The sequence below is a fragment of the Parasteatoda tepidariorum genome, chromosome 8 (genome assembly GCF_043381705.1).
Source record: "Parasteatoda tepidariorum isolate YZ-2023 chromosome 8, CAS_Ptep_4.0, whole genome shotgun sequence".
NCBI classification, from domain to species: Eukaryota; Metazoa; Arthropoda; class Arachnida; order Araneae; family Theridiidae; genus Parasteatoda; species Parasteatoda tepidariorum.
In genome coordinates, this window is record NC_092211.1 from 4,320,708 (window position 1) to 4,344,453 (window position 23,746).

Sequence of the window (23,746 nt, forward strand, 5' to 3'; positions counted from 1 at the left end):
CTAAGACTTGCAGGCAATTGCATTCTATATAGTGAAAAACCTGCTAAGTATAAAATATATCTTCGATTCGTTTCGAAAGTAATGAAATGCAACTCAAACGTCATTGAAGCTTACCATTTCACAGCAAATAGATCAATTTTCATTTCCTCATTTGTATATGAAATTTTTTTTCTTCCTTCCATAAGGCATAAATTGTTCAATGGATAAATTTCGTCTTATCCAACGACGCATTTTGAATGCATTTATTTAATGGCACTCTCCTTACTTTTTTCGAAAAACATGTGAATTTTTGGGGGAAACACGTAATTTACAGAATAGCCTTATCAGTACCACATTTTTCTTACTTTGCCTAAATATCAATTGTCATTCTATAGAATGCCTAGATATTACATTCAAGGGAAAGTAAGTCATAATTCTCATATTTCGTACTTTGCCATAAAAAAAAAAGCCTGGCATCTCATGCAATGCTGGTGTTTCATATTTTGTCCCGGTAACATATACATCCATATAGCCCTGAATTAAAGGTTCATAAATGAGTTTTATTAAAAAATTTAATAAATCAAGCAACATAATGACTCTATGAAAAAATGGGCAACAAAGTTTGAAAGGTAATATTTCACCCTGTACATTACCCTTCAAAGACAATTACTTTAATTTCGTTCAAAATTCTAAAATTGCATTTGAAACATTTTGAGTTCTTTTTTCATTTGCAAGGCTGTAATTTGGTAAATTATATATAATTTCAATAATCTTTATTAACTTAAAATTAAACTAAGCAAATAGAAAGTTCTAAAGATACTCAGAATTTTGTTACTCTTTTTTGTTTTGATACTCAAACATTGATAGGCTCCCTTTTTGCTACTATTTTAATTTCTCGAAATTAAATATTTCGTAACTCATTCTAGTAGTTGTAAGCATCTGTGAAATATAAATCTAATCTCGAACCTAATATTTCAATCGAACGAAATTAGTATTATCTTTCATTCTTATACTTTTTTTATTACATAACCTATATGTAAAGTAACATATTCCTCACTAAAGAAATTCAAAAATTTATATAAAAATACGCGTATTTTGTAAAGTAGGATATTTGTCTAATTTTAAGGAATAAAGATTTATTTTAATCAGACAAAAACTAGAAAGCTTCATTTCAGAGAATGAATCAAATCAAATGTTTTAAATATTTTCTTCTATAGATTAAACAATTTATTTTTTGTAACTATATTTTATTTATAGATAAAAAATAAGAATATATATTATTTATTGAAGCGGTAAATCATGTGTTATTTTCTGAAGATAACTTTATGAATCTAGTTTCAAAAGTTTAATTTAAAATTATTAAATCATGTAATTTCTCATTCCATCGAAATTGGATTATTCCATTAAATAATCAGCATTTTTTTTTTTGAGTGTTTGCCTTTTTGCTATAAATATTGCGAGTAATAAAAAAATTGATAACAGTTCATATTTTTACTTTTCAGAAGAAAATAATATTAACTATTTGTTGAAATAAAAAAAAAATGTATTTTACTAATAACCTGCAAGCTGTATGAATCGCAGAATCAATTTAATCCGAATAAAGCTTCATATAATTTTTCCTGTAAATTCATGTTTTAAATGTATGGGCAAATGCAAATTTTGTCAACTCCATTTAAATAGAATTCATTGAGAGTACAAAGAGAAAATTTAAAAATTAATGTCTTTAAATATTTACCGATAACTCCAAACTAATTTATTAAAAACTTCTGCAAATTTTCCAAAGACATATAACGTTTTCCAAAAGAAAATTCACAAAACATTAAGAAACTTCTACAAGTAAGGAAAATTACTTATTCTACCAGTAAGGAGAGGGCTAAATTTTGGCTACTTTCTTTCGAATGAACCACCATTCCTTTAAAAAATTAATGACCGCTTTTTTTCACTTCGCATAATTAGCTAAATAGACGCTTATATCGTAGGTGGCAGCACAATAACTCAGCTTTGATTTGAAGTTCAAATTTCGTGATGTCTTAAAATTAATTGTTCTCTTTCTAGCTTAAAAATAATTCTGCTTTTTTTCTTCATTATAAATGAAAGATAAGAATTTAACCTTATTTCCACAAATTAAGGACTCGATGAGAGAAAAATTACTATTTATAAAAATTGTTGGAAAATGCAATAAGTTTTTTGAATTAAAAAATAATAAAAAAATTTAAATCCAGACACATTAACAGGGTTGCCACAGTAAAAAATGAACAAAAATAGTTGCTTTTAGTAGGCTCAAGCATGAAAATAGTTGCCTAAAACAATAAAAATAGTTGCCTGAACAGGAGCAAAAATTTATCAAAAATAGTAGCCAAATAATTAAAATTGTAGCTTAATTGTCAAATACTATGATAAGGACTGGTTGATGTCAGAAATTACCAATGGGAAATCAATCAAAAATAAATAAAAAGGAATAAATCTATTGCAAAAGAAAACATTAATTCTAAACATATTCTACTATAATATCAATATCATTGCTTAATTATTTCAATTAAAATAATAAAGAAGTCAAAGTAAAGGCAAACCCAAGATTTATTTAATTTTTCTTAAATTAAAAATGATTTAAGATTTATTGGTTTAAAAATAATAATACTGTAACAAAATATTTTACATACATGCATTAAAAGAAGAAAAAAAAAACGAAAGTAGAAAACAAACCAAAGAAAAGTTCAGTTTAAAAAAAAATTTTTTTTAAAAATTTGTTGGAAAAAAAACCCTGCTTTTGAAACATCATTAGACCCTTTTTTATTCAATTATTAAAAATAATATAAAGTAGTATTAACTAATGGTCAAATTCTGTACTGAATAAATGCATAAATACTTTTACTTATTTATTATTATTTTCGTTTTTGAAAATAAAATTGACTAAAGATTTATTTCTTTAAAAATGACACTGACTATCTAACAAATTATAAAACAAACAAGTATTGAAGGAATTTTAATAAAATTAAAAAAAAAAAAATACTTTAAGTACTAATGTTAAATTAAAAAGCGTCCAAACATTACTTAACTCTTTATTTAATTTAAAAAAAAAAATTTGTTTTTTTAACTAATAGCCAAATTTTTTTAAAACTTTGTTTTCAGTTTCTCAAAAATAAAAGCAAATTAAATAAAGGTATTTTGCATTTAAATTTTTCTATAAATAAAAACAACTGAACATTTATTGGTTTAAAAATAATCAAATTATTATACTTACCTACATTAAATAAATTTGAAAAAAAAAACTAACTTTTTATAACAAAATTAAGTACAAAATACCCCTATTAAATTGTATCGCTTAAAATGAAAAATAATAATTGAAAAAAACCAATGAAGAAACTTTTTTAATTTATATTTTCTTTTCATTGATCTATTGAGTTCAGAACGAAAGTTGAAGATAACAGCGATTGCGCAGCAATCGCAAAGTAACAGTAGGTCTACGATACATAAGTATAAAAATAACTTCGCTAAGAGTAAAAAAGTCTCCTAATAGTTGCCTATTCCTGAAAATAGTTGCTTTTTTAGCCTTTTCAGGCAAAAAAAGTAGCCTAAGGCCGAAAATAGTAGCAAATAGTCTCATTCTAGTAGCCTGTGGCAACCATGCATTAATTAAGATTTTAATTTTCTTTCGTTTCCAAAAAACAGAACGTTATTATCTTGAAAACTGACTATTTAATGTAGCATTGAACTGTCCATAGAATAACATCAGGGGTCGTCTTTCTCCTGATCGAGCGGCCTCAAGTCTAGTTTTATTCATTAAGTCTATTATTTACCATTTTGTTGTATCCAACTTCTCACCTTGATCAAGTAATTTCTATGAACTTTACAAATAAACACCACACTTTTAAGCAGAGCTCAAAATTTAGGACAGTCTATTGATTTCAACACCACAAAAAGTAAACTCTGACTACCATAAAAATAACTATTGGCAGTGGCCAGGATCAGCAATCCATGTAAAGGAAATTCAAGTTTTAAGTTTGTGTTATCACAAAAAAAGCATATCTCATCATTTCACATTCTTTGTAATTCTACTTTTCCAGGTAAATTAGTTTCTTTTTAAAAAAAAAATCTTAATAGGCATATACAAACCTAATAGTGAAAATGTGTGTTAAGTGTTTTAGTTACTGGGGACCAGCGATTAAAATTTCCTTATATCTTCCAGTTTTCAGGAATCAGAAAATTGCAAGAGTTTTATCACGGAGAATCTTAGAAATTTTAAAAAACCTATGTGTGCATACCAGAAAAATTTAGTTCATCTCTTATAGAAATTAATAAGCTTAAGTTAAAATTATTTAAGCTTTTACATGCAATCCTAAACTATTTGAACTTTATAAATGAAGATCAAGGAGGGAGATTGGTTATGGAGCCGATTCTGATTAAAAACCAGGGTTAAAGAATTTTAAGGAGCAATTGAAATCCTAAAAATATGCAACAATGTCAAGCATTTATTTACACACCCTTTTTTTGTAGAAAAAAAAATACTGGAAAAAGTTCAGTTGATAAAGAACCGAATTTTCTTGAACCCCTCCCCCCAAGTTTATATTTCCTGGCTAGTATACAGTGTGTCTTTTCTATTATACTCTGCTTTGCTCTTTTAGTCTGTTCGTAGACAGGAACTGTTTAACTGTAGCAGGTAGGCAGAACCCATTTTCCTCATTGGTTGTTAAAACTTAGAAGCAAACGGCGATCCAAGAGCTTTTATGAAAAATGGACTCGGAATGATCTTTCAAATAGTAAAAATGAAACATTAAAATGAATTCAATACAATACAAGATTTTAATAAATCGAGTCTTTACACAATGTGGGAGACGTTCTAAATACACCAGAATTGAATGAGCAAAAAGAAAAGTATTTGTCAAAGTATAAAACATAATAAATACAACTTAATTCCTTGAGTTAAAAAAAAAAAAATACAATAAATAGGGATGAAGAAAAAGCACAGCATTGCAGGGAAAAAAAAAATTCAATTTCATTTAGAGTGGCTTTTCTATATCTCTTAATATCCTCTTGCGTAGATGGTCTTTGTAACTTTGAATAGTCCCTTGCCATTTTGTTACAGTCTGGTTTTCACAAACCCATATTTCTTCAGCCACCTACAATACAATTACACACAATTTATTAGTATCAGACATTTTACAGATAATTCTAAAATTAAAAATGAAAGAACGTAGTAAAAACCTCTAATAAAATTTTCTGTAAAAAAGGATCTTTTAAAACTTATTTAATTAGCTGTTACTTACTAATAGCTTAAAATGACTTTTTTCAAACTTCAGTGGTGCAAGTGGCAAAACATGGTTTTGGAGCATATTTAATACTCGACTTAGCCTCGGATAAAAGGATTTGTCTGCTTTCTATAATCGACATGTCTTTATTATTTTACCCATCTTTAATATTTTTTTTCAGCTGTGGCTAAAAGATCCTGAGAAGCCTTCAATTTTTTTTTAAAATCAATTTCAGCAGCTTTCAATCTGCTTTCCTCAGTTTTAGTGTTTTCACATTCTTTGCTTTCGTTTTTCTCAACCTCTAACCAAGCAAAATAATTTTTAAATGCTGCACGAGCCACTTTAATCATATCTTTGTCAACTTTAAAATTATTTAAACCCCCTATTTTGTTGATGTGACACAACTTGTCTCAAACTATTAACACTATGCAAATTTAAACTTGGCCTATTGTCAAGTAGCTTTTTGTTCACACTAAAACCTCTTTCAACATCAGCATTCCCATGTGGTATGCACAAAAAATCTTTAAAAAGCCTTGTTAAAAGAGGATATATGATATTTCCCAAATTATCTTTCTTCACAAAATAGTTTTTCCAAAACACATCAATTGGTGCATATTCATTTGCGTCAGAAGAATAACCTTCTGGTTCTTCATGTAACCTCGTCCATTCATCTAGAAACAAAGATGCCTCTTCAGGTTTTATAATGGATGGGTTTACTGTTGCCAGATATCTTATTGACTTAATAGAAGTGTCTTCCATTCTCATTATAGGATGCAACACTTTAAGTTGGTGCAGTAACCTATTTTCAAGAGGCAATTCTCTTAATAACTTTTTTACACATGCCAAGTAAAAAGACCTGGCACCTAAATACAGATTTTTTTTCTGAAGATAAGGATGTCATTGCCATCTAGTCCAACATCTAATGATTTTAAGTCCTTTCCTGACAAACTAAGAAAAGCAGAACTCTTTAAAAAACGCCTTAACAATGCTTTAACTAGAGACACCATTTCATCAAACAGCAAGTGAATCAATGGTGTCTCAGTTTGGAAAAGACCTAAAAATTTATTCAATATTTATTCAATGTTTAGTTTTGGCAATGTTTAGTTGGTCCCCGAAAATTTGAGAAGTTTCAGTTCCTTTTCTTTAGGAAGAAAATTAAGCCTGAAATTGAGAATATCTTGCAAAATGAAGCAGAGTTGCACATGAGAGTGCAAGAATCCTTCACACTGAATCCAGAGCAATCCCCCACGTCGCAGTAGCTTGGTTGCTGCAAAATTGTGACTTAGTGATACCCATGGGAGAATATCTTTTTTGGCGCAGATTGGTGCAATTTAAGCCAACTACTTCAATTTGGAGCATGTAGGCGCAAGTTTTCACAATTGGCGCGGATCGGCGTAATTGGCTCAGCACTTGCAAATCTGAAACTTCTAAGGTACTATGTCATTTTCCTGGCATTCAAAATGTGGTGGATTTTTATTTTATTTTTTTCTTGAGCAAATGTTAATAAACTACACTGCTTTCTGCAAGATATTAATAAATGTAACTAAATAAATATACAAAAAAAAAAAAAAAAAATAAAANAAAAAAAAAAAAAAAAAAAAAAAAAAAAAAAAAAAAAATTAGATTGCGAAGAAATGTTTTGGTTCGAATTGTCATGTTTCCTAAGAATCACCCATAAATCAGAGAGAAAAAATAAACACTTAATAAAATTAAATGGAAAATTACATTTTAGACATAAATGGTAGAATGAGAATATGTTTTATTTAAAAGCTCCCACAGGTAGTGCAACCCAATTTATGCTTAACCCATCCATCATTTCAGATAATGTATATTCACCAACAATTCGAAAATTCATACTTTGAGACATAAAATTTTAGAATTAAATAGGGTCAATATTATCCTATTATTAATGAAGCTTTTCAGATGTGACTGCATGTTTAAACATTCTTAGCTGGGCAAAACATACTCAACCTTAGCTTCGAGTTTCTTCCTACTATAACTTTTATGCATATCTATTTTACTTCAATTTTCACATACTTCAGGGTGCATAGGGTAGAATAGATTGGGGTCGAATTAATTGTAAATTTGAATCGAACAATGTGAACTGTTTCTTTTTGCAGATTTCGTAGTAAAAATCAACAGGGTAAAGGAAAAATCTCATTTTGGAAAAGGAAAAAATTAAGCACTATTTAAAAACACTATGCACCATGTCCTGGCTTCTCCCCTCTTTTTTTACAATATCTTAACAGAAATTTCCCACTTCCAATAATTCTCCAATTAGCAACTTCAAAAAAAAAACAACTACAAAATACGTACTTGACTGATTAGCCTAAAGTCGTGACTCACTAAGACCATCCCTCCTTGAAAATCATTAATTGCCTCTGCCAGTGCATCTATTGTCTCCATGTCTAAATGATTTGTAGGTTCATCAAGTAAGAGGAGGTGAGGGGCTTGCCATGACAGCCATGCAAACACAACACGACAACGCTGGCCATCAGACAACTGTCTCATGGCACACACCTAAAAAGATAAACACACAAATCAAAATCATATTCTTTTGCGAGCTTATGTGGTATGTTTGAAGATGTATATGCCTCCTCACTAAATTATTAATTTAAAATTAGGACCTATATTTCAGTTTTTACGACCCTCGAAAAGAAGTAGTTCCAAAAGAATAAACAATACCTGCCAACATTGGAGAAATAAAATAACAGATTTTACCAATGGCATTTTTAGGCAACGCGTAAAGTTTTGATACATCATGCATAATCATGCCAGTCAAAAAAAGAAATTCAAAATTGGAAATATAAGCACTTACATTTAGTGAAGTGAAAAATATGTATATAAATCTTAACATATTTTTTTAAAACCATTATTTATAATTGCTTAAGCTATAAAAACTCAACATACTGCAGTACTGGCAATAGCACCATAGTAATTTTGTCATCAGCAGATATTTTATTACCAAAAAAAAAAAAAAATTTTTTTTTTAAAAATTTCTTCAACAAATATGAGAATATACTGGCAAATAGGAGATAGTTGTAAAATACAGGAGTCTTAGTTACAAAGCAAGAGACTCGGCAGGCATGATAAACCAGGATTCCATAATATAAAAAAACATTTTTAGCAACCTGATAAAAAGATAGGCTATCCAATTGAAAAAGAAAATACATATACAGGTATGGGGAAATGTATTGTCGGTAACCTTCATCTATCAAAAGGTACCTCAAGATTGAATCAAGTTAGCACGTTTTATATACTAGTGAATAGATGTTTAATAATCGTAGTGGAAGTTACGCTACAATAACACCAGAATTTTATATGGGATAAAATTCTATGAACGGATACCACTAGTTGCTGTATTTGTGCAAGACTGGGAGAGCTGGATTAAGGTCACCGGAGTTTGAGCTTTCAGCTAAGAGAGCTGTATTAAGATCATGGTTGTGTGTGGTCACTCCATTAGTAGTCGAGTGTGTGCAGGATCCCGTTGTGTACATATGACACTGAGAAGCAACAGCGTGAGGAGGACAACACAGTCACAAATAGCAAATCAAGTGTTCGATGTGGACCATCCATCGAAGTAGCCATAATCATATCACATCTGCAGGTCACCAATGTGGGGAAATGTAATGTCGACAATGCCAACCTTCATCTATCAAAAGGTCCCTCAAGATTAAATCAAGTTAGCATGTCTTATATATACTAGCGAATTGATGCTTAATAATAGTGGTAGTTACGCCACACAGGGTTACCACTCTGATCTGGAAAAAAAATTCCCTGTACATATTATTCACAATATACTAAAAGAGGAAACACACTAGTTCTTGAGTGAGTTATATTGGGCTAACTATACTAGTTCTAATTGCTGGAAAAACTTAAAGAAGGAAATGAATTAGGAGGATTTCGCTAGCTGGCTTATGACGCTACCTAACTTCATGGAGTATTAAGCCTGCTCACACATTGCCTTGAAGCATAACATAAGCGTCAGGACACACCGGAATTTCACAAAATATTTTACGGGTTTAAGAAAGTCGTTATTGTTCACATTCCGTCAACCATCAACACAACCGGAGAACTGTACATAACAGGAATGTGTAGAAGTTTGTTGAATTACACACCTGTTGTCGGCCAGTCAGCCCGAACCTGCCGATAATTTTTCTCATTTCCTCCTTTTCTTTGATATCTGGAAAACTTTTCATCATATACTCCAGGGCTGATATTTCTAAATCAAGGAGATCAGTCAAATGCTGAAAAAGAAATTTCATACTTAGTAAAACAATTAAAAAAGTACACAATTCCCACTAAATTTTCAAAAAAAAAAAATAAATAAATAAATAAGTAAATAACTAAAAAGAAATTCAAGGACTTTTTATTGCCTTTCAAGGACCTAAAATCAAATTTTTCAAGAACCTACACAGTAAGTATGCTAAAATACACAGCAACTAGATTTTATTACATTTAAGCAAAAATGAAATACAGTAGAGCGCTGATTATCCAAACTGCTCGGGACCGAATGTGGTTTGAAAAGTGGAAAGTTGTTTAAAATCTAGTTTAAATGATTATTATTTATGCATCAACTTCCCTTCACACTTATTTTAGGCTTAGGACAGACAGTTCTATCTAAATTAGCTCTGGTGTGTTTAAAAGATTTTTTTTTTTCAATTTTCAAATATTTTTCTTTATTTTCATTTTGAATAATTTTTATCATATTTCAGCTTTTTAGAATTTTTTTTTTGTTAATTACTGATTTTACCACATTTTTCTTTATTTTCCATTGCAAAAGAAATCCAGCAAAGACTTTTGTTTTAAAGAAGATGGTCTTTTTTGAGCAGCCACATCCCTCATTCTTTTTAAATAAATCAACTGAACTGGATCAACATCATTTTGACGTTCTAGCCAATTCATTGCAATATATCTAACGAATTGCATGCTTCTATATGAGCCCTATGGCAGAATTTTTTTGGGCTTTCTGCAAAGTTCCCTAGCATTCATATTTCACTTTAAGATACTTTTATTTATAATAATTACTTATTTAAAGTAACAGAAGCACTATGCTTACAGAAGAAATTATAGAATGAAAATGTATAAAAGCATTTAATTGTAAAAATAATATTTTTTAAATTCTAATAAAATCGGCTCTAATTTTGTAGGCGGAAAAATGCACTCATTATTTCCTCATCACTCGAATAGGATTCCTTGAAAAAGACATACTCAAATAAGTGTATGTAAAATATGGTGTTCTTTAAAGAAAAAACAGATAACGAAAGAAAGATCTTCATTTCTATAGCGAACTATTTTTTAAAATTTTATATTACTAATTTGAAATTCTAGCTGAACCGATTTTTAAAAAAAAAAAATCTCAAATGATAATAGAAAAATCATGATTATTTCATTCCTCTTCGACGCGCATGAAAGACATCTTTGAACAACAAAAAAATTTGAAAAGTTATGCAGAAAGGAAAAACTCTGTAATGTTCTGCGACAATGTCACCGCAATTCTGCCATGGGGTATATGAGAAGGTCCACGATCTTGAACTTGATCACCTACTTCCTCTTCGTCGGTGGACTTCTGACTTTCATTCAAAATTTAAGCAACAATTTCTTCATCATTTAAAATCCTGGGTCGTTTTCAGTATCTCGGCACCAGTCTTCTACTGTCTAAACTGACATCTTTACAAAAAAAGAAAAAAAAAAAAAAGAAGAAGAATCGGACTTAGTTCGGATAATAAGGATTCGGACAATCGGCGCTCTACAGAATTTTTAAAGTACAATGTTATTGCATATAGAGAAAAAGCTTATATATTAAGTTTATAAATTATGTGTATACTAATGGTTTGATAATTACTATTTTAAAATTTTTCCATTTAGTATACCAGTTTCATTTTAAATATTTTTTTATTACCTCAGAAGGCATTATTTTACAGATAACAATTTTTAAAAGAAAGTATCCATCAAAATTTTTTATTAATTATAAAGGTATACCAGCGATTTAAAGTTACTAGCTGCTTCTTTCTAAAAGTTATACAGAATTTATTACTTTCCTTCAGTTAAATGATAATTTTGTAAATTTTCACTCATTAAAATGTAATATTAATTTTAGTTTTATAATCGTATGATTTGTTAACAATCATAGTTATAACAAATTGATAATTTTATTTCAGTCTTAAAAAAATTTCAAAAACATAAAATTATTTTCATTTTTAATTAGTTATTAAATGAATTTTTTTTTCCTGCAGATCTTTCGTTTTCTTTTATTTTTGTATGATTTAAAATATTACCAATTTAAATTAAAATCATTAGCGAATTAATCTGTAATTGAATAATTTCATTCAAAAGACTTGTAGGAGCAGGACTTAAAATAATATTAGTGCCAATTCTTTGATTTCATGTTGACTTCATTGACAGATTTCAAAATTTTATGTTTTTCTATAATTTTTAAACTTAATTTTCCTTCTTTGTAATTTTCTCAATATTAAACTCAAAATTACGTCAAATTTAAATAAAATTAAAAATTATAATACTGTGTCACCTCTCCTAACAATAAATTTTAATCTTTAATATATAATTTTTTTTAAAGTTAATGTTTTTTATTTTGTTATTTTATCCACTATAAAATTTAGTGATTATATGTATATTTCAGTTAGTTTATTTTTCGCTTTCTTACTGTTTTTCTTTAAATGGTAATATTTTTCAAATTTCTTAAGTATTAACAAATTAAAAAATACATTACTGTATTAAGTTTTTTTCTTCTTCTAATAATCAATAAAATTATAAAACTTTTAAAAGCAGCAAATTTTTGCTTTATTTTTAAAAACATCAAGCCACTGTTGCTTTATTTTTAAAAACATCATTATTTTTAAAATCATCAATCAGATGGTTATCACATTCATTTTTAAGTTTTAGTGATCATTTATAAAGCAATAAATTGTTTGCCCGCTTTTGGTAGAAATAGGTATACAATAAGTATTATTCAAAAGTTCATTTGACCAGTTATGGTATGTTCAGTTTTGGACCACTAAATTTTCATTGCTGTTGTGGACATTTAGAATGTATGGAAATCTGACGGTGCAATTACGATGGGTGATTGAAGTACCTTTATTCATTAAATTTTACACAATTATTCAAGACTGTATGAAATAAAAAATTATGAATAGGGGAGAATGAATGAAGATTCAGTGAATTATCAAGTAAGGTACTTTTGAATGAAAAATCTGTATACATCTGAATAATCCATTGTGTATACATTTGAGCAATTTTTGATTTTTTTGCAATATTTTGTATTTTGGGCATGTTAAAATATCCCTCCCGCGAGTCATACGTCTTGCACCCCCAATTTAAGCAAAAATAAATTAATACGAAAAAAAATAGAAATGCAAGCTTACTTGATGGTATCTGGCTATTCTTAAATGGGAATGAGTCCTTATTAAACCTTCAGATGGTGCAACCTGCAGAATAAAATTAAATCCAATCATGAAATGCATGTGTGTGTAAGAATCTATATCATTTGGAAGTATGTGTATATATTTAATACAGACACACCCCATTATATTAAAAACGTTAAATGGCCAACTAAAAACTTATAAATTAACTAAAAACTTATAGTTAAGTACTATAAAGGCAAACTTTACCACGCAAGAATAAATACATAGCTGCCAACATGGATAGGAAAAATTTCAGTAGATTTTCGAAACATAAATTTCATGGTAATTGTTGAGCTAAATATTTTACACAAATGGAATTTTTTATTGAGCAAACAGGAATATTTTTCAATTCTGATTAATATTAAATGAACTTGAAATGCTATGTATCATGTTTACTCATAATTTTGGATAGTAATAAGCATTTATATCTTCAAAGATAAGCCTTTATATCCTCAAAGATTTTTTTCTTCTTTTTTACAATTTAAAAATGGATTTTTAAATAAAAATAAACTGAAAATTTCTGAACAAAACAAAGATTTAAGCTGATTTTTTATAAGAGAGGCTCACTTCATTATGTATCAGCAATGTTTATTTAAATATTCAAGCAAACATTAATTTACACAAAAATTCTATTTAAATATATATATATTTTTTTAGGAAATTTAATTTACAAAAAGCAGGAGAGAGAGTAATCTCCTGTAGAGTGGGTAAAACCATGATAATAAAATATAATATTTTTAATTTCGGAATAACTTTTTTTAGAGCAGAAAGTNGTTTCTATTGTTTTATCATCTAATAAAATAATGCAAAAAGAATAAGCCAAAAAAAGAATAGTTAAACTTAGGAAATTTAATTTACAAAAAGCAGGAGAGAGGTTAGGAGAAACTTTCAAAATCCAGTAATCTCCTGTAGAGTGGGTAAAACCATGATAATAAAATATAATATTTTTAATTTCGGAATAACTTTTCTTAGAGCAGAAAGTTCCAGCAGTATTATTTCATTAATGGAATACTGAAAAACTCATAATATTTGAGATCAATGCGTTTAAAATGTTTAATTTTCTATGGGTGATAATGACTGAACACCAAAATCCCTGAAAGAGTCTCCAAGGTCTTATTACATACCTCAATTACATTGAAGACCAATTACTCAACCAAGGTTAAGTTTTGCAACACCACTTCGATTGGATTTCTTGAAAAATATTAAGACAGGGCTCTCAACACTTTTAGAGCAAAAAATTGGAAAAAATGGGTAACATTTTTGTGGAAATGGGGTCCAAAGTTTATAAAAGCAGAGTTGATCCACATTGAACAAATAAACATTTTTTATAATCCTTATACTAATCTAAAATATTAAAAATAAAATGCACTCAATCGTTTTTTAAGTACTATAAAAATAATTTTTCAGCAAGTATGTTAGATAAAATACGATCATTAAACTTGATAAAATTATACGCATATATATACTGTAATATTCTTTGAAAGATTATACATTTATTGAAGAATATGAAGTTATTGTCGAGGCTTTTTTGAAAAAAAAAAAAAAACTTGTTATCTCAGAATCTTTTCTTTTATGTAACTGTCTATCTAACGTTTTAATTGTTTTTTCCAGTCTTCTTTTGTGACTAGAACTCCATCTATCATTGCCTGTGCAACTTTTGCTTCAGCAATATTGTTGGCCACTAAGGTTCTTAATTTTTTGTTTGCTTCTTTAAGTAATGTATCAATATTTGTTGTGGAATCTGACTTCTTTCTTTGCAGTTTTTAATTTGTCTTCTAAAATGGAAATATCCATTTCAGACTTTTTAAGCATGCTCTCTTTTTCTTCAGCCTCTTTAAGCTCTTCTAGCATTTTTTTCTTTTTCGATTCTATCTTTTTCCTTTCTCTAATTCTAAATAAAGATTATAGCTTTTGTAAGCAACACATGCTAAACACAACAAGTTTTCTGAGATTGGAACCATTTCAGGCTTATTATATGCTTTTAAAGCACCAGCTACAGTCAAATTTGCATTCAGTGTTCTAACGCTCTCTCTTCTGATAATATTCTGCCAGATTTGGAAAAAGCTCTTTTAACATCTGCACTTCCATGAGCAATTGTCAATACTGCTGTAATAATATTTTTAATATTCATATATTTAACCCTACCATTTAAGACTTGAATTTCAAATATGTGACTCTAAAACTTCTCAATTGGTTTTTCTTCAATAACTTCTAACTGTAGAAGTTTCCATTCATCTATTACATCTCCCATCTTTGAAGGAAATGGTAGCAAGGATGCAATTTCTTGAATCTTTTTCAAACTGTTTGCTTTTTTAATATTACCATTTTTAATACATGACAATATAGATAATAATTCAGTCATGAGTGGCCCATTTATCAAAATATGACAACCAACTGTAACAAAATGTTTCAAAAACATTCAGCATGAAATTTCTTCTCTTCCTTATCCCCAAAATTAGCAGGGCTAAACAATGTCCATGAAATTCATCACCCGGAGGAAGTCGGCCACCATAAGTGTGTTATTAAGAATGTCCCTTTTGTCCAGACCTAGACAGTCCAGTATATGTTGGGGGGAAGCCTGCATGTTGTGGCACCTGGGGCAGTTAGGGTAGATTTTAATACTACCCTCAAAAGAAAGGGACTTAAGGTGGCCGCTGANGACAAATCCTATTTTTTCTTCTTTGCAAGCACAGAATGTAAGTTTTGAATATATTCCCTTCCAGTTTCTCTGATGTTGTAACACTTACATATACTAATAATCGTCGTTAGAAAAACAGCCACCTTTATAGTAACTAATTAAAAAAATAATTACTTCTTACAAGAATCGCGATAGTTGATCTCAAAATTGCGTTTATATGAATAACAATTATGGATTTTGAAATCACATGAATATGAAACTAGATATACGGTTTTGAAAATGAGTAAAATAAAAAGTGGAATATAAAATTTTTAAAACGCTTTAATACAAATCATGATTCATAATTTTCAGATCGTGTAAATACGAATCATGATGCGTAATTTTTAGATTGCATAAATAAGAATTATGGTGCACAATTTTTAGAATGCGTGAATGCGAATCCCAATGCCTTATTTTAAAATCACGTATAAATACAAAAATCAATGTTTGATATTATAAACCGCATGAGCAAATCAAGACATTGAATTTTAAACTTGCGTGAATACGAATCGCTACATAGGTTTTTAAGAAGGCGTAAATACGAATCACAATATCGGATTTTTAAATCTCGTAAATAAGAATCGCAACGTACAATATTCAAATCGCATGAATAAGAATCGCAACACGCAAATATGAAAAGCTATGTTTGATATGAAAATCGTGTGAATAAGATCGAGATATTAGCAGATTCCAGGTTTGGGACCTCTAAAAGGGTTGTCAGAAGCAGCGTCGTTTAAACTATAAAAATCGGATCTATATGGAGGGCGGGTAAAAAATTCGGAAAATCTTATCTGCTGTGAGTAAAAGGGGAGAAAATAGCTAAAATAAGTAAAAATGAGAAAGGATTGGTAGCTATGTAGTTTGAAATTTCTGTTTCTCTTTGAAAATCGGTGAATTTTCTGAAAAAGCAGAATACTTATTAAAAAAACGTGAAATTTTTAGAAAAATCTGAATTTTGGATAAAAAAAAAAAAGCCGAAATTCAAGAGATAAAAGTGAAAAAAGCGGAAATCCGCTAAATAGCGGAAAAATCTCATCCCTGTGCACTGAATAAGACAGCCAAGAATTTTTTTTCTATCCTTTGAAGGCTGTCTTGATCAAATATATCACCTAAGACACACATGCTTTTTTTAAAGATATGTCAAAGTTTGCATACTCTGCCAGCAATTTTAAGCAATCTTAAAGTTCTTTTTTACTTTTATACAATCATAAAGTTCTTGCATTAAAGATTTTTCATTTTGAAAAAATCTAGTACATTTGGTCAGAATTGCAGAACTAGCACAGACAAAATTTAACTCTGCTTTAACAAGTGGCAGTTTTGAAAGAGAAACAATTTTTTTTTTTAATAGCTTGCAGAATCTAACTTTCTTTCTCTGAGAGGTATAAATTTCAAAAAGTAGTGGACAATTCCATCCCAAAGTTCCAAAATTCTAATAACGGCTGGTTCTGAAGTAAGTTCTATCTCGAAGTTGAATGTTTGATAAAGCAAAGGTCTTTAAGTTTCTTTTCAACCAAAGCAGTTTGAAAATCTTTTTTGGTAGGCCATCCATCAAAATAGTGAAATAATGCAATAGCTAAATCAGAAGTGTTACACCCAAAAACATTTAAACCTTTTATAAATGCATTATGTAGCATGTGTATGTTGCAAAATCCCATATTTAGCAACCCAACTCCTCTAATTGACTTTATTTCTTCATTCATTAAACATGGCTTTGTTAACATTAGGTTCATCACTGGAAAGCATTAACAAGTTTGAAAAATTCAAACCTGCATTATCTATGGTAGATTTTAGATGTTTCATTACATTTTCTGCTTTTGTATAGCCTAAGAAAAAAAACTTTTTTTTAAAATTTTTTTCAAACCAAAAACGAACTCTAGTATGTAGCTCTTTAAAATCAGCATTGCTTGTAGTTTCGTCGAAGTGTAAAGCATAGAAGGAATTTTCAATCTCTTTCAAAAATTCATTTCTGAAACGGGGAGCTAACGCATCAGTGATAAGGTATGTTGCTTTAGTTGAATTAAGTGAAAAGTGTTCCATAGTTGAGGAAGGAAACACACAATTAAACACTTTATCTATGTCTTTGCAGGTAGAAAGTGGGAAATTAGAAGAGATCATTTTCAGGCACCAATTTATTTCAGCTTTATAAGCTTGATCTTCAAAGTCAATGATCAGCAAAGTATGACCAGATAATGAAAGCTGGTTGGAGTTTTTTCTTTCGCTGCAAAATTCGACTTATGTTTTTCTGATTCAGAATGCCTTTTTATAGCATAAAAACCTTTATCAATATTTACAGGCATCATGTTACACACCACATAAATCAAATTATTTTCACACTGGAAGCCCCAATCAGACCCTATGTGCCCATTAGAATCCTTCATACCAAGCCATTGTTTTAAAATTTTACATTTCTCCATGACTTTAATTATTTACGTTTTGAATATTCTAGACAATTTTAACTAGAAAATGGTTATATTCTTAAAACAAATTATTCCCTAAAAAGCAAAGCATTTGGCAGAAAACACGAAGTCAAAATAGTTGAGCTTAAGCATGTGCTACTTTTGGGGAAAAATTTAAGCTCATTATTCAGCTCAAATGTGCACAGCTTATAGCCCCCATTGATTTGAAAATGATCGATCTTTTACATGACGTCAAAGGTGAGTGATTTCATGAAAGGCGGAACTTACGTGATCGTAGAACTACTACACAAGTAAAAAATAAATTATTTCTGATTAAGTTGAACTTTTTTTTTTGTTGAAAGAAATGAGTAAAATGTGGTTCTATTTGATGACGGCGGACTTATGCAGTGGTAATTTTTTTGTGTTGTTTTTAGGGAAAATTGTGGACTATTTGGGAGGCCTGCTAGTACTGACAAAATGCTTTCAGAACACCTGTTGGTGCTTTCAACTATATTTAATGAAACTAAGTCTTTTCAATTTGTTCTTTCTTTTTTTATAGTTCTTGTAATTCCATATTTAATTTTATGAGCAGAGACAGATCTTGACACTTGCATCAAATTTAAAAGGTGAAATATCCAACAAGAACTTTTGTTTGGCACTATTGAAAATAAAAGAGAATTCTCTGCTATAAAACCAAAGCTTTAGCTCTTGTTTTGTCATGCCTCAGAGAATTAAGAGTGATAATGACTGTAGACCTTTGTTAGCATATTTGATAGAAGTGTTACAGCAAATACAGAAACACTTTCCATTTGCACCAAACACCTATAATTTCTTAGCACTCATCTACTCGAGCTAACCATTTGTTGGTAATTAGCATATTTTTATATAAAGCCCATATTCATGTAAGTAATTTTCCCTACTTACAATATATATTTAATTCAATATAATTATTTAGTTCTATACAATATTTAATTAGATAAACCTAAGAACAACATATATTAAGTTTTGCCTTAACCTATTAGTATATAATTTACTTTAACAATGTTTCAGGTTACTAAATAAATAGTAAAGTATTTTTCCCATTAAAATAATGTTTTTAAAGTTTTTCATATTTAATGCTAAATTTAAATCTTGTTAAAGCTTAAATTAATCATAAATTACTTTCTTACGTCTGAGCTTCAACTCTGTTGTGGCAAGAGTTTCTTATCCTTGACCCCTCACAAAAATGTCTTATATGAAGTTTTTCCACCTCCAAAAGCACAGGGATATATTTTTTAAATTTAAAGACTTCATTTAATGAAGGAAAACAGCAGCAAATAGGCTGAACTGGAAATGTGGCATCCCTCATTCTTATATCTCCTTCGACGAAAAATATTAAGTAAAAAATGGGTGATTAAAGGAAATGATTTTCCAGTAAGTATTTTTTGGAAACACAAAATGTATTTTACAGAAATCCGGGATAGCTCTGGAAAACTAGAATCCCAGAATTTCCTTCAAATAGGTTCAAAAATTACATGTAAATAACCAATTAAAGGATAATACATACTTCATTACACAAAAGCTTCAACAATGTAGTTTTCCCAGCTCCGTTGGGACCCACAAGAGCAATTCGTGAGTCAAGGTCAATACCGAATTCTAAATTTTTATAGATGAGGCGCTAAAAAATTAATAAAATAACTTGTATTATTATTCACTCACATACTATTATTATCAATTACTGATACTAATTTTATAAAATTTATGCTATTTACTGAAATCAATGCAAAAAAGACACAAGTTGAAAAATTCACAACTTTTTAAATGATTTTTTAAAAACAATAAATAGGAATGAATTTTATTATGGAAGATGAAAAAATGCATCAAAATTCTGAATTGTCTTTAGTTTAAGAATTGTTACAATTTTTAAGGTACGGTACTTATTTGTGAAAAGAATATTGTAAATTGATGCTTTTTTTTGGTGTTACAGCTTTTATCGAAATTCCTCAAAATTTTGTCTACATTGTTGGAATAGTCCAACCTTAAATATTAAATTATCTGTTAAGTTATGGTCAGAAGTATAATACACATAAGCCAGACTTTTCAACAAAAAATAAGCACATTTTATGTACTTTTTAAGCACTCAAAAATATTTTAAATCACTTTCCAAACGAAAATCATAATTAGGATCTGTGCACTAATAAAAATTAACTTTCTTATCGTTTAAAGTTCTTAATTTATAAACAAAAAATCAATAAAATTCAAAAACTTTACATAATCATGATAAAATAACTAGTTTCTGATAAATATTGCGCAGAAAATTGTGAAAATCATACATTTTTTGTAATTTAGAACTACAATCAACAAGGCAAAGAAAAAATGTCTTTTTAAAAGATAGAAAATTAAGCACTTTTTACAAACCCCAAATAAAAAAAGCACCTTTAAGGGCTTTTAAAAAACACAAATCGAAAATAAGCACTTTTTAAAAACTCTATGCACACTGCAGTCTATATAAATATGAACTAGAATATGTCCATTTAAAAATGGTGCTCTCATTACATTTTTTAAAATTTTGTATTATATTTTATGTTCTAAGTTCTGCCTTAGTAATTTTCATTAGCTTATTTCATCTATTAAACCATGTAAACAATTTATGATATAATTTATATAATTTGTTTGCAGTTTTTATACTGTTTTGAATTAATAGCTTATATATGCTCGGCAAATAAAAATCTGATAATGAACAAGATATGAATATGTTTTAATATTTTACATAACTATTTTTCAATGAAATTAACCAAAATTTATATCAACATAAATTTGAAAAAGTGAATTAAGGATTGTTTTGGCGATATACGCTCCCTTGTGGCAGAATTTTTTCAAGCTATCTGCAATAAAATTCTTTAGCACTAATATCTTTCTGCAAGATACTTTTGCTGAAAAAAGATCAACGACAAAATCACGCAAATAGGACTCCTCAAATGAGTGTTTCGAGATTAGGTTGTTGTAATAAATAATATTGCATAAAAAAAAACATCAGATTTAAAAACTATGGAGACATCAATAGCAATAACTGCCAAAAATTTGATAGAATTATTGCCTTAAAAAGTAAATACTCAAATGCACAATTCTAATTTTCTATATTGTGTGAAATGTATCGGGATATTTAAAATCCACTTGAATATCAATAGCTGCCGAAAATACAATTGAAACATTACATCGATTTACGATACTATCGGCATAAATTGAGAGCGCCAAAATGTGATTATCTAAATGCATAATTAAAATATAACGTGTAAATTTCTGTTGAAAAGTTCTCTCTCTTTTTCTTTAACTTTCCAAAAGAAAAATCTTTTTGCAAGAACTCTGTAATGTTCTGCTACAATGTCGTTGTGATTCTGCCACGGGGATAGGCTCATACTTAGTTAATTGCGAGTTGGTAAAAACAGTCAAGGAATTTAATGTTTTGGAGACATGAATATATATAATGAAAAATGTTGAGTCACAACATTCTTGTTTTATGTGAAAATTACAACACATATTGTAATAACTAGGATATTCATTTGAAAAAAATTAAGCTATTGAAGACTTTTTTGACACTGAAGCAAAGAAAACAGGACTGATATGATACTTTATGAAATTGATTGATCATATTTTCTTTAAACCAATGTCAAGTGTTTAAATATTGTTGTTCATTTGTTTTAAATTAGCATAATTTTAAGAGATTAAAAAATGAAATGCAAAATTGCCAAATTTCTTGTTTAATACTCTGTAGGAAAAAACTAGATAACATTCTTTAAATTTTATTCTTTTAATTATTTGTAATTGAAAAATTAAAAGAATTCCAAGTTTAGATTAGTTAATTGTTTTTACAACTAAAAACCTGTACCTGCACTGTGCAGAAAAAAAAGTTTTGTTTTCCAATAAACAACTAAACTATATAAACTTTCGACATTGAGATTACTACACGATTCGAGCCAAATATTTACCAATAAAACAGTAAAATTAAATGTTAACATACAGTTGGTTGGTAACAGAACCTTTTTTCAAAAATTAAAATATAATATGAAAGATTAAAATGAAATTGTGAAAATTATTATCAATGTAACAACTTGTCAACAAACATTGCTGTAAGCGATTGTAAGAAAATGTGTGATGGGAGAGCAAAAAGTTTCAGACAAAGGGTGCACTATAAAATACATTGTCATTAAATTATAACCCACTAATTATTGGAGAATTTTATAAAGTTAAAAATACAATGATAAATTGATTCAGCCCTAGACGACCTACTTTTATAAACAGAAGAAAATATCCTAACCCCTTCTCCATCACAATCCTTGCTTTTCTTAAACTGCACAGTCTCCAAAAAGGTTTTTCCATTTATTTAGCAACCTGGGACAGTTTCATGTGGCATCCTTGCATGCCATGGTTATACTGGAACAATTTATAAAGCAAGCAAAGTATTCCTAATTTGATATTTCAACAGTTAGGCAACAAATTCCCATTGGAAAAAAAAGTGGGTATAAAATATGGTAAAAAAAACTCAAATTAAGAAATTAGAAAATAATTTAAATTAGAAAATTTAAGAAAATCTAATAAAAAATATTGAGCTCTTTAAATTTTTTTGATTTTTTCTAGGTATTTATCCAAATTTCCCTGACTTTTCCAGAATAAAAAAATTCTGTGATAATTCCGAGTGTATCCAAATTTCTCAACAAAAATAAGCACCTTCTAAGTACTTTTTAAGCACTGTATGTATTTCATTAACAAAATGCAAAATAATTTTCAAAGACTTTGTATGATCTCTTTTCTTGATTATATTAGCCACCATAAAATATCTTGCAAAATGCAGCACATGAGAGTGCCAGAATCTCACCTCAGTAGACACAAATACAGATTCATAAGCATTTCATCAAAGCTTTCATGCGCTATGGACCGACAGTACGCCGAAATGCATTGTGAAAATTTTGGATATAACAATGTGAAAAGTATGCTTTTGCATAATACGTGGCAAAAACTACACGGTAAAGAAAAAAAGCTCATTTTCTAAACGGGAAAGTTAAGCACTTTTTAAAAACACCCAATGAAAAAATCACATTTAAGCTTTTAAATAATAACGAAAATCGACAAGAAGCACCTTTAAGCACATTTAAAAAAACGCTACACACAATGCAAAATCTTGACTAAAAAAAAAAAAAAAACAAGGCTTAGCATTTTGTATAAAAGGAAAAAGAAAAACGGATGAAATGGAAGTAACTAAAAATGACCAACAAAATGCATGGTAAAAAAGCTTAAATTTAATTACAAGAAAAAAAAAGTTTTCAGCATCAACTATTTAAAAAAAATACTTCTTTCATTCAATTTCAGTTTCACTCAGAGTTGGATCAATAAAATTTAGATTGTTATTTATAATTGTGAATTAAATATTTGTTTTTTAGTAGTGCAATATGTTTAGTAGATTTGCTAATATAGCTTAAGATTTGATAATGTTAACAGTTTTGTGTAAAATTAAAAATTAAGTTTTATCATACATTACACAAAATATTGAAAAACTGAAGTCATTTTTTAAAAATCTATAAGAAATTATTGCTTTTTGTTTTCACATATTTAAAAAAAAAATATTAAATAGCATAGGAATTAATAAATACTATTATTTAAAATGTAATTGTAAATTATAAGCCATTAAAAAATGTTTTAATGTTTGACATTTGATTTTTTTGTTTCTTTCGTTTCTTCAACTCAAGTTGGAAATTTATTTCTTCTGAGGCAGTTTTTTTTTTCCACTGTAGAGCAAACTTCCCATCTCTAACATAAGCACTAATAAAAAAGGAAAGAAAAAAAAAAGACTTTTCCAGATTTCATTGAATTTTTCTAATTTTGTAAGGCATAAAAATTTTATAACTTTTCAGACATTTATACATAATAAATAAATCATAACATACTCCATTTTCTTGATATCGAAATGACACATTCTGCACCATGATCACAGGAGGAGGAATCGTACCACAGTCAGGAAAATAAAACTGTACAACCTATCAAAACAAAAATTGT

At 28.7% G+C, this 23,746-nt stretch overlaps 1 protein-coding gene across 1 annotated transcript in view; it reads right to left on the reverse strand.

Moving 5' to 3' along the window:
• Positions 1-4,760: 4,760 nt before the first annotated feature.
• The window catches only part of LOC107448034 (ATP-binding cassette sub-family F member 2), a gene marked incomplete at its 5' end in the record, with an annotated part of 56,567 nt that continues 37,581 nt past the window's right edge, over positions 4,761-23,746 (reverse strand). Inside the window, 6 exon segments of the mRNA XM_043055651.2 lie at positions 4,761-5,096; positions 7,542-7,745; positions 9,344-9,472; positions 12,608-12,670; positions 19,266-19,376; positions 23,638-23,727. Coding sequence (XP_042911585.1) covers positions 4,977-5,096; positions 7,542-7,745; positions 9,344-9,472; positions 12,608-12,670; positions 19,266-19,376; positions 23,638-23,727 — 717 coding nt within the window. The 3' untranslated portion in view covers positions 4,761-4,976.